We start from the raw sequence: 13833 nt of genomic DNA, 5'->3' as shown, positions 1-13833 counted from the left end.
GGGATCGGAGAGATGGCTTATCAGTTAAGAGTGCTTACAGCTCTTGCTGAGGACTGGAGTTTACTTCCCAACTGCCTGTAACTTCAGCTCCAGGGGATCCAATAACCTTTTCTGGTCTCTACTGGCATCCAGAGAAGAATAGGGGTATCAGGAGGTTAAAGCTAGACAGGACTACTGAGGGGATGCTAGGTCAATCCCGGCCACATACCAAGACTCACGAAGAAAAGAGAGCCAGAACAGCTCCCAGTTTACAGGCAAGAAGAAGGAAAGCTGGGCAGGACTGGCCTGAAGCCATTCACCCCTGAGTTACTGGAACCAACACAGAAACTTTCCACTCTTTGATTTGAACTGATAAGCCAGACATGTAATCTCAGCATTGGGAAATGGGCATGGGCAGACCAGAGGTTCAGATTCAGGTCTGGTTATGTAGGGAGTTTGAGAACAGCCTGTACTACATGAGACCCCGTTTGAAAAAGTAAAAAATAAGGGCTAGAGAAATGACTCAGTGGTTATGAGTAAGAACTGCTTTTGCAGAGGATCTGAGATGGATTTCCAGTACCCATTCCAGAGGGGTCACCACCACCTGTAACTACAGCTTCAGGGATCTCTCTCTCTCTCTCTCTCTCTCTCTCTCTCTCTCTCTCTCTCTCAGTATTTACTTTTTCACCCTATTTTCTTTATTTTCAGTGCGGGTATATGTGTGGAGGGTGACTGTGTGTACATGCATGTGTAGATTAGGGGACAGTTGTGGAGGTAGACCCAAAGTGACTTCATAACAACCATGCCTGGTCCCCCAACAGTCTTAAACCTTATCACAAACTTTGAGACTGCCTTGTGGGCTAAAGAGAATCCAGTGCCCAAGATCTCGAAGGAGGAAGAAGACAGACAAGATGGTTAAAGAAAAGAGGGCAGGTATGTTAGGCTGTCAGAGAGTCATGGGGAAGATGCCTGACCTCAAAGCTCCCAGCATCTGTTGCCAAGAGGAACCCAGCTCACAAGATGAAGAGATTTTACATGGATTGAAGAGACAAAGGGCTCCATGAAGTAGTAGCAATGTTATTTCCTCTCCCACTACCTGCCTCTTTGGCTACCCTTGTTCTCATCCATCCCAATCATGCCCTACAGGACCTTTTGTAAGAGGCCAGAGTCAGCAGCGGGAGCCATTTTTGTTTTCTCTTGTCCCTGAGATGCCGTGGGGGCTCACGTACCTGCTTCTGCTGTATTTGGGTAAGTAACACACATCGTGTGTTACACATCGTGGAACAGTGGAAAGGGAAGATGAAGGAATAATGGTTTGCTGTGAGCTACAGCTAAGTTGCAGTTCACGTTGTTATTACAGAGGACCACATGGCTCTATATCTGTGTTTCTTCCCCAGGAGACTATTTCTATTCACCGCAGACAGAGAGAGCAAACACCAGAGAAATAATTCATTAGAGTCCAGCTTGGGGACCCAGTGGGTTTATTGGTATTACTTACAGGAGATGGGTGGTTTGAAGTCATCACCTTACCAGACGAGCCACATCTTCAGGTCCTATTCCATTAAGTTCTTTTTTTAAAAAAAATACTATTTTTATTCATTCTGTGTGAATATTTCACACATGTATACAATGTGACTTGGTCATATCCACCCAAGTCCCTGCTCCAGAGTCCCTCCAGGACATTCCCAATACTTTCTCCCAACTTCAAGTCTGCCTGTGTATTTATTTTAAGCCACTGAGTCCAGTTCTTGTTGTGCAGAGGTCATGGGGTAGGGGTTATCCATTGCAGCATGGACAGCCTACCAGTAGCCACCTCACAAAGAAAAATGACTCCTCCCACTGCTGTCAGTAGCTCCTCCTCCATTCGTGGTGCCATGTTTAGCTGGCTTGATCTTGTGCAGGTGACTACGCCTGCTATGAACTCATGACTGCAAGAGCCATGTCACATCTAGAAGACAGCAGTCACTGCTCTCGCCTCTGTCTCCATCCTCCATCCTTTCTGCCCCTTCTTCCACAATGTTCCCTGAGCCTTGGTCCAGGGATGGGAGGTTGGTATAGAAGGCCCATCTCCAGCAGAACACGTAGTCTCTCTCTTTTAATAAAAAAGCAGAGACCATGGAGGAATGCTGCTTGCTGGTTGGTTCTCCATGGCTTACTCTGTTTCTTAGACAATCCAGGCCCATCTGCTTAGGAATGGCTAGATCACACCCCCCCCCCCATGTGAATCAATGATCAAGAAAAGACTGCCCCCTCACAGACCTGCCCAGAGGCGGGTTTGATGGAGACAATCCTTCAACTGAGATTCCCTCTTCCCAGATATGCCTAGGCTTGTGTGGAGTTAACAAAACTGTAATGCATATCGACTGTCTGTCCAGAGGGAATTTTGGGCATGTATGATTTGGGGGAAAGCAGCAGCTAGAGAGACTGTAAACAAACAATACTGCATAACCCCAAGGACTCTGCCATCAACCACATGATTCTTAGACTATCGGATGTGACCCAGTGATGCATATTAATAAAAACCCTCTTACCAGGAAGGACTTTTCTGGGCTTCTGAGGTGACTTCCCAGAGCAAATTCAAAACCTGTCCTGAATGACTATGATGTGACCCTTTGATTGACAGGCAGGACTCTGAAAACTTGAGGTGGGACTGGTTTCCATTTTGGATCTCTCCCCACAGGATTTCTTTCTCCGGTTTTGGTTGATATTAAGAAGACAGCAATGGAAGATGGCCTGTGCAGTACAGTTCCTTGTGTGGTTGACTTTTCCAAGGCACCTCTCAGGAATCCCATGATTGTGAACTATAGGCTTAATGAAAATATGAGCTTCCATTTTGGTTCCAGCCAGCTCAGTGCCCCCACGGGTGATCTCTCCACAGAGGAGCTGGAATACTGCATCCTGCTGACCCACAATGCGCTCAGAAGAAAACACATGACAGACTCTCTCTATGTGGGTCTAGGAGCTCAGAAAGGTACTGTCATGAGGGTAGAGGTTGGACTCTCCAGGTCATGTGATGTTCAGGCTCACACACTCAGTGGTTTAGGAAGTAGGAAATCTAGTGCTGGTGATCAGGTTACTTCAATGTTGATCAGGTTACTTCATCAGGTACTGGGCTTTATAAAACCTTGGGACACAGACGCGCACCCACGAACACACACACACACACACACACACACACACGAATGAAGTAAATGTTAAAAAAATAAATAAAACAAAACCAACAACAAAACAGCCAGAACTGGTGAGATAGGTTAGTGGATAAAGGCACTTGCCACCAAGCTTAACGACCTGAGTTCCATCCCTGGGACCTACATGATGGAAAAAAAGAACAGACTCTTGCAAGATGTCTTCTGACTTCCACATGCATGCCTGGCCACACATAGATTAACTAACTAATGTAAACATTACAAAACCTTAGCCATTTAGTTTGTAAAATGATATAATGCTTTAAGTACAGTTGCCATCTCTCTGAATAGAAACTTCAAAGACAGAAGCTGAAGTAGTGGCTTGTGCTTGTAATCTCAGCACTTTGGAGCAGTGGTAATAGAAATGCCAGGAGTTTAAGGTTAGCCTGGGCTACAGAGTGAGTTCCAGGCTTACCCACATGGAACAAGGCATGGTAACACACATCTGTAATCTCAGGGTTCCTGTGACAGGATGGAAAACAGAGGCAGCAGGATCCTGGGAACTCAGCTAGCCTGAAGTTCACAGCAAAGAACAAGAGACCATCTTGAGCAAGGCAGAGGGCTAGGACTAACATCCGTATGCAAGTCTGTAAGGCATTCTTTGCATTAATAACTAGTGCAGGATGGCCCAGCCCACTGTGGGTGGTATCATCCCAAGATGAGTGGTCCTAGGTTGTATAAAAATGCAGACTGAGAAAGCCAATAAACAGAGTTCCTCTATGGTTTCTGCTTCAGTTCCTTCCTCCAGGTGCCTGCCTTGGGTTCCTGTCTTGAGTTCCCTCAATGATGGACTGTGACATGGAAGTGTAAGATGAAATAGACCTTTTCCTTTCCTAGTAGCTTTTGGTCATGACTTTATCACAGGAATAGAAAACAAACCAATACAGTGTGTGTGTGTATATGTGTATGCCAGTGTGTGTGTGGAAGTCACAACTTGTGAGCATCTGTTCTTTCTTCCACAGTGAGTCCTGGCGATGAACGTGGGTTGTTGGAGCCGGAAGCAACTGTTTTTATCTGCTCAGCCATATGACTTGGCCCAAATAATGTAATTTAAATCTTTTTAAAAATCCAGCCAACAGGATCAAGCTTGCATAACCTCCTTCATCATGTTCATGTGCCTGGTGGTGAGGTGGAGTAGAAAGCAGAACTTAGTGAGACATCATGTGAACATGGCAATCCCAGGTTCTGTGGAACCGTTGGAAGAAGTTCAGGGGTTCCACTCAGAAATGCCATGCAGTGACATACCTGTAAAACACTAATCTAAGCATAAACTTTTTCTCTCTCCTCTAGACCTGACCCAAACCCCAGAGCTTCACATCCCAGAAAGTACTGTGGCTGGAGAGCCTGTGACTTTGACCTGTACCATTCAAAGCACCTGCCAAGAGCCCAAAGCTCTTTTTCTCTCCCGGAAAGGACCCAGCATGTCTTCCAACACGACCATCTCCATCCACCCCTCTTCAGTGCTGCCCATTGACCCAAAACCTGAGGACCAGGGCACCACTCTCAGATGCCACTTAAAGCTATCCCTAGATAACCTGTCCAACAGTAAAGTGGTCAAGCTACAACTGGTCTGTGAGTGCTGTGGGTACTATCAGGGTTTAGAGTCTGGGGCAAATGTTGGGTCCCAGAGAAAGTCTCGGGTCCTGAAGGAGAGCGGCCATATTTTGACCCTGTAGGGCTGAGAGATCATAAGGAAGAGTGAAGTCTGTGTTTGGTGTGGAATTCAAGCACCAAAAATGAAGGAGAACCCCTCTGGTTCTCACAGTCTCCAAATCTTTTAAGGTAGGGGGTTATAGAGATGGCTTAAACAGCTGAGAGAACTCATTACATGTGTTTGTTGCTTTTCTGTAGTAACTTTTCTTTGCTGTGATAAAACATCATGATCAAGGAAACCTTTGAAGGACAGTGTTTATCATGGTTCCAAAGGGATAGAGTCATCATGGCCGACCTAGGGGCTGGAGCATAGCGCTGAGAGCTTATATCCATTACCATAAGCAGGAAGCAGAGCACAGAGGAAATGGCCTAAGAATTTTAACTCTCAAATCCCACCTCCAGTAATTTACTTCCAACAAGGCCACACCTCCTAAGCCTCCTCAAATAGCACCATCGACTGGGGGACCGAGTGTTCTGTTGAAGTAATTATTTTTTAAAAAAACGGCCACTGGTCAAGCCAACTATCTATGCTGCAGCGGCTCTGCCTAGCTCAGGTGCCATGTTGCGTGGCTAGAGGCCACGAGTGCGCCACAGCTAGAAACGGCCACCCAGAAACACCAGCCCTGCTACCCATGAGACGCCAGAATGGGAGATGGCTCTGCCAATCTTAACACTGTCTCTGCAAGGCTGGGCATTGCCCAGACCATCCCGCCAACCACACGGGCCCAGTAGAAAAATGAGACTCTAATGCTTAGATTATCCAAAGACTTTATATATTTGGTAATGATCAATAACAAGATGCCCATACAATCAGAAGTGTGACTCAATATCCATCCTAGATATACCAACTACCTTTGACTGGCGGAGATGTGTGAACATCCGCCTTCATGTTCGCCTCTCTCTCTCCTCTCCTTCTTTAGCTCCTCCTCTTCCTTTTCCTCTTCCTCCCTTACTCCTCCTCTTCCTCCCTTACTCTTCCCACCTTAGCTCCTCCTACAGTGCTCAACTACATGATCCTCTGGAGCACATTCTTATTCAAACTACCACACCTCTCTTGCAGAAGAATTGAGTTCAGTTCCTCCTAGCACCCATGTTGAGTAGCCTAAACCAGTAACTCTAGCTCTAGGAGATCTAGTGCCCTCTTCTGGTCTCTGTAGGCACTGTACTCACATGAACATACACAGACACACATAATTATAAACAAATTTGGGCTTTGGAGGAAGTAAAGTGTGGATGTCTCTCTGACCTCTGCCCCTTCTTCCCCACAGCACCAGCCAGGCTGCTCAAGTACTCCTGCTTGCTGAAAAGGACACTCACATGTAGCTGTTCCTTCCATGGGATCCCCACACCTTCGGTGCAGTGGTGGGTGGGAGGAATCCCTGTGAGTGTGAAGAGCATAGATGCCATCCTACACATGACCTCCACCACACTAGAACCCTGGACCAACAGCACCATCCACCTCATGTGGGAGCCAGAAATCATTAGGAGACTTCGCTGTGAGGGGAAGAACAAATATGGAGTCCATGCTTCCAGAATCTTCTTGATACCAGGTGCATGGAGAGAGGTCTGGTGTGACTGGGGTGGAAGACCAGCACTGGAGGGCCAGGATGAGAACAAACACAGAGCAGAAGGAAGAGAGTCAAAGTTTGAAGCCTCGGGATGACAATGTTCTCGTTCCTTTCCTTTCAGATAAAAGCTCCATTTCCAGTGTGTTCCTGAAAGGACTAATCCAGGGCATTGTGTATGGGACCATAGCGTCTGCTTTATTCCTCTTCTTCCTCGTTGTGCTGGTGTGAGTATCAGAGTTGGGATTCAACACCAAATCCTCCCTAAAGCCTGCCGTGTTGACTAATTTTTAAAACTACATTTACTCTTTAGAGTGTGTGCGTGTGTGTGTGTGTGTGTGTTGATTTTTTCCGTCTGCCATGTGCGTCAGTCTTGATTGCAGGCTCCTTTATTCACAGAGCCACTCACTGGTCTTTCATCGACTTATGACGCTCGTTTTCTTCATCACATTTTCTTCTGGTTTAGTTTCTGTTGTGATAGACTCCTCGTTACAGTCTAGCCATTCTGTTTGCATTTAGGGTTATGCATTTCCCATTAAGCATAAATTTACCTGCATTGCACAGATGTGATTACGAACTGTTATCACTTGACTGAAACATTTCTGATATCTGTTATGATTTTCAACCTATTAGGAATATCAAAGTTTTCTAATAAATTCCACACACTCTTCTTCAATACCAGAGGTTGAATGTAAGCCTTTTGAACATGCTAGACAATTGTTCCACCATTGAATCATGCTCCAGCCTCTCACTAGGGGATTCTAGGCAGGTGCTAGACCACTGAGCTGCATCTCCAACCCTCTTTATACTTTTATTTTAAGACAGAGCCTCAATACACTGGTCTTGGACTTTCTCACCTTCAAAGGAGCTGGTATAATAGGCCTGTACTACAGGACTAACTGTAGTTAATTTCTAGCTTAAATTAAATAGGATCATAAAATATACCATACATAATGCCAATTTATTTTTCTTGTGGCATTTTTTTTTGTTAAAAAATTTTTACATGGACTTAAGTGAAATGGGCATTTCTCATTTGTTGAATGCAGTCATGATACACACTTCCTTTAAGTCAAATTAATTCAAGATGAGGCTGGAAAGATGGCTCGGAGTAAAAGTGCTTTCCTCCAACCCCCGAGGGCCTGAATTTAATCCCCTCAGGGCTTACATGGTGGAAAAAATAATCAAGTCCTGCTAGTCATCCTCTGGCCTCCACACTCATGTTTACACACACCCCTACACACACACACACACACACACACACAATTAAGGAAGTGTAATTTTACGAAATTCATTGTGTTGCCAAGGCCTCCTTTGACTCAGCTTCTTCCTGGTCTCTGGCAATGCTTTCGAAACCATTTTCAGTCATTTTTAATAGAAGTATGGTTCTCAGACAGGAAATAAAAATTTGGATCTTACTCTCTCAATTCACACAGAAGCCAAAGAAGGCTTTTCATCTGGAAAGGGATAGAGACTAAGGAACAACTATAAAAATCTGGCTCTGGCTGTTGGGGTGAGGGAGGTGTAGTGTATGACAGAGCCCACGGGTAGCTATGAAGTCTCCACAAGCAGGTGACTAGTTATGTAATCTCTGCTATGTCCATTGAATAGAACACACACACACACACACACACACACGCACACACACACAAAACAAACCCTGAGAGTTCCTTGTACATACATGTGCCAAAAGTGTTTAAGAAAAGGAAGAAATATGTATGTATATGTACATGCATATATATGTATATATATGTGTGTGTATATATACATATATATGTATACACACACACACACACACACACACACACACACACACACACACACATATATATATATATATATATATATATATATATAGAGAGAGAGAGAGAGAGAGAGAGAGAGAGAGAGAGAGAGAGAGATTACAGGGATGAAAGAGAAGCAGAATGAACTTCCATGGGGGTCACAAAGCCATGGGGGTCACAAAGGAACTTCCATGGGGGTCATAAAGGACTTTGTCCTGTAGTTAATGGGGAACCTCAGGAGGGCAGTGACCAGAGAAAAACAGCAGTTTCTAGGGCTTGGAAGGTAATAGCCTAGAGACCAGGAGGCCAGTAAAGAGGCTGGGGAGAGTCCGCGACAACCTATGTTTGATTTCCTTCAGATGAGTGGGCCGTTCACAGACCCAGCTTATGGAGAGAGCCTGGTGTTCGGAGGCAGCCCAGGGCTGGTTTGGGGAAGAGCAGTGATGGAAAGGACTCAGGGTGTCCGGCACTGAAGTGGGGTGGGGCTGAACGCAGCATTCACCACAAAGTTTTTTTTGTCTTAGAATGAAGATACTTAATTGGTGGGCGGAAAATCAAACTTGCAAGAACAAAGAAGCCCCAGTCCTCAAGAAACCAGTTTTGGGAGGAGCCAATCCAGCTGAAGTCTGAAGCTGAAAGTACACTAGCATTGGCTCAGGGTAAGCTGCGCTGGCTGGCGGAAGGGACTCAACCCAAGTCCTCTCAGCCTTCCTAGGCACAACCACCAGAAGGCGCTCACTCCTTGGGAACAGCGATTGCAGCCCTGTCCCAGCTTGAACAGAATAGATGGGCAGAGTCTTAACTAGAAGTGGGTCTGGGTTTGTACATTCTTCACACCGAGGTCCCATGGAACAGCAGAGCCCTGCAGCGACCATGGCAAGGACCTTGTGGAGCTTCAGGCCTAGCATTGTCCCACAGTAAAGACCTTTGAGAGTAAATGCTTTGTAAGTCAGCTGGAGTTGCCACAGGATGAGAGTCTTCAAGCCACAGATATTTCCCCCTTTAATTCTGGAGGTTCGAGACCACAGTAGGGGTGTCCAGATGGCTGGCTTCTCCTAGGGATTCTTCCCTTCACCTGGAGATGTTGGTCTCCTTTCTGTGTCCTCCCAGGACCATCTCTGGGTGCATTTGCATTCTCCTCCTCGCCCCGCTTACATTTGGTCTTTTTGTGTGTTTTCTGTAGCTCTAGGTTGGGGCTGCAGAGCCTTGTTCATTCTGATCCTTTCTGAGAGTGGAACTCCTCAAGAGCCCCGCCCCTCACTGGGGATTCCTAGCAAAAGGCTCTGAGTATCCCCTAGGCCCCGCCCCTCACTGGGGGATTGGAAAAGAGCACTCTTCCACATTCTGTTTTCTCAACTTTCTTTTTTTTTTTTTTTTTTTTTTTTTTTTGAGACAGGATCTCACTAAGTCAACCGAGGTCACCTTGAACTCTGAGATCCTCCTGCCTCAGTCTCCTAGTAGGTAAGAAGATAGTTGTTCCTCCCCATTTCAACTCTGATTTCTTGTCATAGTCTATATTGGAATTTAATCCACCCACGTGAACTCGATTACTTCAGTAAAGTCTTGTCTCCAAATGTGATTGTAGTCTAAGGCGTCGAGGGTTTGGATTTAAGCAAGGAAATTAGGAAGAAGGAGCTGAGGGGGTGGCTCTGTTGGAAGATAGAGGCAGAAAGATCAGGATTGCAAGCTACATGGTGAGTTGGAGGTCAGCTTGGGCTATGTTAGACCCTGTCTCTCAATCCATCCATCCATCAATCAATCAATCAATCAATCAAATCAGTGATAAAAATTAAGACATTTTTATGAGCAACACCTTTTACCTAGGATTAAAGAAGCCAGTCCACCCCCTGGAGTGGGATACTCAGAACAAGAACTGGACTTTCCAACACCAAGGAAAGGCAGCCCCTGTTTCTTCTACAGCCCAAGGCCCTGGAGAGAGAAAGAAGAGAGTCCACATGGGAACTGTAGGCAGACCTTGGTGCATGCCAGACTCCTCCAGCCTGATAGACCTGCAGAGGAGCAAGACACCATCTCCACCTCAGACTCTAGAGCCAGAAACCTACAGCTCAGCTCTCCCTGTGGCTGGGCAAACCTGCCACTCTCCAGGCCTTCCCCTTCTCCCCCCACCCCTTCCTCTTCCTCTCCCTGTCCTTTTCCATGCCTCCTCTTTTATCACCGTCTCCTTTTCTTTCCCTCTGCTTCTCTTCCTCTTCCCCTCCTCTCTATTCTCCTCTCCTTTCCCCTCCCTCTTTTTTTCTCTCCTCTTCCCACATTCATCCTCTGCTCCTGCTTTTTTCTCCATCTTTCTCTTCTTCCTCCCTCCCCTTTTCTTCCTCCTGTTCATCTTCCCCTTTTTATTTCTTCCTATTCCTCCCTTTCTCCTCCTCTTGCCCTAACCTCCATGTAGTCTCTTGCAGGGTGAGTGGCCTGTTCTTTGCCTATGGCTCAAGGGCAGGTATAGGGGAAGCAAGGCCTTGGCTTCACCCAAAGGTCATACAGAAAAGGGTTGACCAGAAGTTCAAACATGAGAACTGGGGGGTTCAGAGTGCTCTGGAGAGAACAGCTGTGGGGCGGGCAGAGGCAACAAGAATGAATCAACCAGCTACCTTCTCTGTATGTGGTGAGACTTTATAAAAAGAGAACAGCCCTGAATACAATACCAAATTGCTGGTCACAGTTATTGTGCTGTGGCTGGGCTCTCTTTACTCACTCTTTGTATCTATCTCATGCTCTTGGCTCACACATCCCCATCCCCATCCCACCCCATCACAACCACGCCTCATTCTTTTTCCTATACTTCACATTACTTTGGTTGCTTTGTGGGTTCTATGTATTTTGGGGTGTATATGAACCTCTTTTCAGCCACCCCTCCTCTCTTTGAGTCAGGGTCTCACATAGCCCAGGCTGTCCTCCAACTTGATATATAGCCAAGGATGACCTTGAACTCTTGATTTTCCTGCTTGTGCAGGGATTACAAGCATGCATCTCTATGGCTGGTTTATGTGGTGCTGGGATGGATGCCAGGCAAGCACTCTGCTGACTGAGCCACATGCCTGGTCTTCTTTTGTCATTTCTTACGCTTCCTTCCCTTGTTTCTCTTTCTCATTTATCAAACATTTCCCCGTGTACCCAGAATGTACTCTGCACCGAGTACTGTGGGAACACATGGTCAAGATGGACTAGTGACCACCCAGAGCAAGACACAGATTTATTCAGTAGGGGTGAAGCAAGGCCAGATATCCTATAGAGGAAGATACTTCTGTCCCCATCTGGGCTTGGTCACCTCAGGCTCTTCTGGACTGGTTTTTGTTTTTGGTTTTTTTTTTTTTTTTTTTTTTTTTTTTTTTTTTTTTTTTTTTTTTTTTTTTTTTTTTTTTCAAAGAATGACTGAGCCCCCAAGGGAATAGTTATTATAATTTAGTCACCAGCATGTAGTTGGTCCTGGAAAGGAGATGACAGAATGTACAAGAAAGAGAGGGTCAGGCAGATAGTTGTGTAACATCTCTCATTCCTACAGGTGAAGGGAGCAACTGAGACTTCAGTCTGAGACCTAGTCAATCCAGCAACCCCCGGGACTTGGTAGGGTCAACACATCCACCTTACAGAGCAGGAAATGGAGGCATGCACGGTTAAGAAGTCTCTAGAAAGAGGGGCAAGGAAGACATGCCCTCTTTTACCTTGCAGAGTCCCTCCAGGGTCCTTCTGCTCCCCACAGCAAAGCAGAACTGTAGCTCTGTTTGTGCAATTCAGTCAATAAAGGGTGACGTCCTAGTTGCTTTTCCATTGCTGTTACAAAACACCATGACCAAGCCAAGTTATAGAAGGAAGAGTTTATTGGGGGCTTATAGTTCCAGAGGCTTAGAGGCTATAACCATCATGGTGGGAAGCAGTGAGTAGGCAGACCCGCAAGGCACTGCAGCAGTAGGGGCCTCACATCTCATTCACAAGCACAGGATAAAGAACGAGAACATACACATGCTAACTGGGAATGTGGTAGGCTTTGGAAACCTCCGGTGACACATCTCCTCCAAGATGGCCACACCTACTAATCCTTTCCAAATAGGTCCCCAAACCAACTTGAAGTCAAGCATTTAAATATACAAGTAGGAGCCATTCTCATTCAAACACTCAGAGGGGGGCTTCACAGAGTCAAGAGACAAAATTCAAACACTATGACAGGGTAAGTGTCCCTAAATCCAAAAATATGAAATCCAAAATGCATCAGAACCTGAAGCATTTTGAGAGAGGATCTGATGTAGTGCAGGCTAGCCTGAAACTTGATATGTAGCCAAGGATGACCTTGAACTCCTGATCCCCCCCCCTTGCCTCCACCTTTCCAGTGCTGGAATTACAGGTGGGGCAACACCACACTGAGATGAATAAAGTGTTATTAAAAATTAAAAGCCTCAGGATTTAGAGTGATTTGGATTTCAGTTCTTCAGATTAGGATGTTCAACCCTTGCTTCCTACACTGCTCACACCAGATATGTTGTCACAACAATGAGAAAAGTATTCAATAAACATCAAGCCTGTACTACTTTAAGGAACAGGAAACGGTCCGCTGTAATGCCCAGCGGGCCAGAGTGGTTAGAACTGACCTGTGTGTTATGTACCTGTCCTGCCTTGTGCCATTCTGTCACACACTGGTGATCCTTTCCTGGTTTTCCACTTGCCTACATTAAGGATTCATTAAGGCTGGGGCTACATACAGGTCAACAGTAGACTGCCTGCCTAGAATCCCCTCCAGTGGAAATTCCCTCCAGTGGGGGCATGCTCAGTGGGAAAGCATTTGCCTAGAGTCCCCCACTGAAGGGTTGGGGGCTGGCTAAGGGGTAGATGTCTCGCCTGGCAAGCCCAAGGTCTTGGGTTCAATTTAGGGATTCAGTGAATTCTCCTACAACTTATGCCAGCTGTCTTGAGCCCAAAGAGTGGGGAAACCCCACCCCCCATCACAAACGTGAAAAGAGAACTATTTCCCCACTGTTTAGCTTTTTGCCGACTTAGCTCTTACAAAAAAAATTAAGTAAATTATTACATTTATTTGTTTTGTATGGGAGTTGGATTTCTGGGTCTGAGGGAAGAAGCTGTGGTTGGACCCTGTCTAAGTGAGGAGGCTGGGTCCTGGACTCCCAGGGTCTGACGGAGGAGGCTAGGGTCTGTGTATCTGGGTCTGAGGAAGAAGGCTGGGGCTCTTGCACCTGAGTCTGAGAGAGGAAGATTGGGTCTAGACAACTATGACTAAGGGAGGAGGCTCTGGGGTCTGTGCACCTTGGGTCTGAGGGAGGAGGGACAGAGTCTGGAAGAAGGTTGGTCTCCTTCAGCAGGAGGCAGCTGGATGAAGTGCATCTCAGGCCGGGGTTCTGAAGGAGGACGCCAGGCCGGGGGAGGGCGGAGGAGGGGCAGGGCCACAGTAACAAAGGCCTCTCCCTCCAACGAGCAACCCCCCCGGCCCCGCCTCCGCGGCCCCCCTCCTGCCCTGATTGGCCGTTCTCCCTGCCCGTCAGCGCCACCCCCCCTCCCTGGGTCTGCAGCAGCTCCGGCCACCTCGTCGCGCCCCCCCAGCCCCCTCCCCCCGCCCCCGCCGCCCCCCGGGCCGGTGCAGCCGCAGGCGGGGTTCCCCTCCCCCTCCCCCTCTCCCCCAGGCTCGCGCGCCCCGACCGCCCCCTCCCC

At 46.9% G+C, this 13833-nt stretch overlaps 1 protein-coding gene across 1 annotated transcript; it reads left to right on the top strand.

Annotated features, from left to right (window-relative positions):
* Window positions 1–1131: 1131 nt before the first annotated feature.
* LOC117699256 (sialic acid-binding Ig-like lectin 11) lies at window positions 1132–9803 on the top strand. The gene is made up of 7 exons (XM_034491123.2): window positions 1132–1227; window positions 2660–2950; window positions 4455–4736; window positions 6086–6367; window positions 6507–6609; window positions 8688–8822; window positions 9560–9803. Exons 1-6 carry the CDS (start codon window positions 1188–1190, stop codon window positions 8791–8793), a joined length of 1104 nt encoding a protein of 367 aa, XP_034347014.1. The 5' UTR covers window positions 1132–1187; the 3' UTR covers window positions 8794–8822; window positions 9560–9803.
* The last annotated feature ends 4030 nt before the right edge of the window (window positions 9804–13833 follow it).

This window comes from Arvicanthis niloticus, chromosome 1 (assembly GCF_011762505.2).
Source record: "Arvicanthis niloticus isolate mArvNil1 chromosome 1, mArvNil1.pat.X, whole genome shotgun sequence".
Taxonomy (NCBI): domain Eukaryota; kingdom Metazoa; phylum Chordata; class Mammalia; order Rodentia; family Muridae; genus Arvicanthis; species Arvicanthis niloticus.
This window is presented reverse-complemented; position numbering and strand designations above follow the sequence as displayed.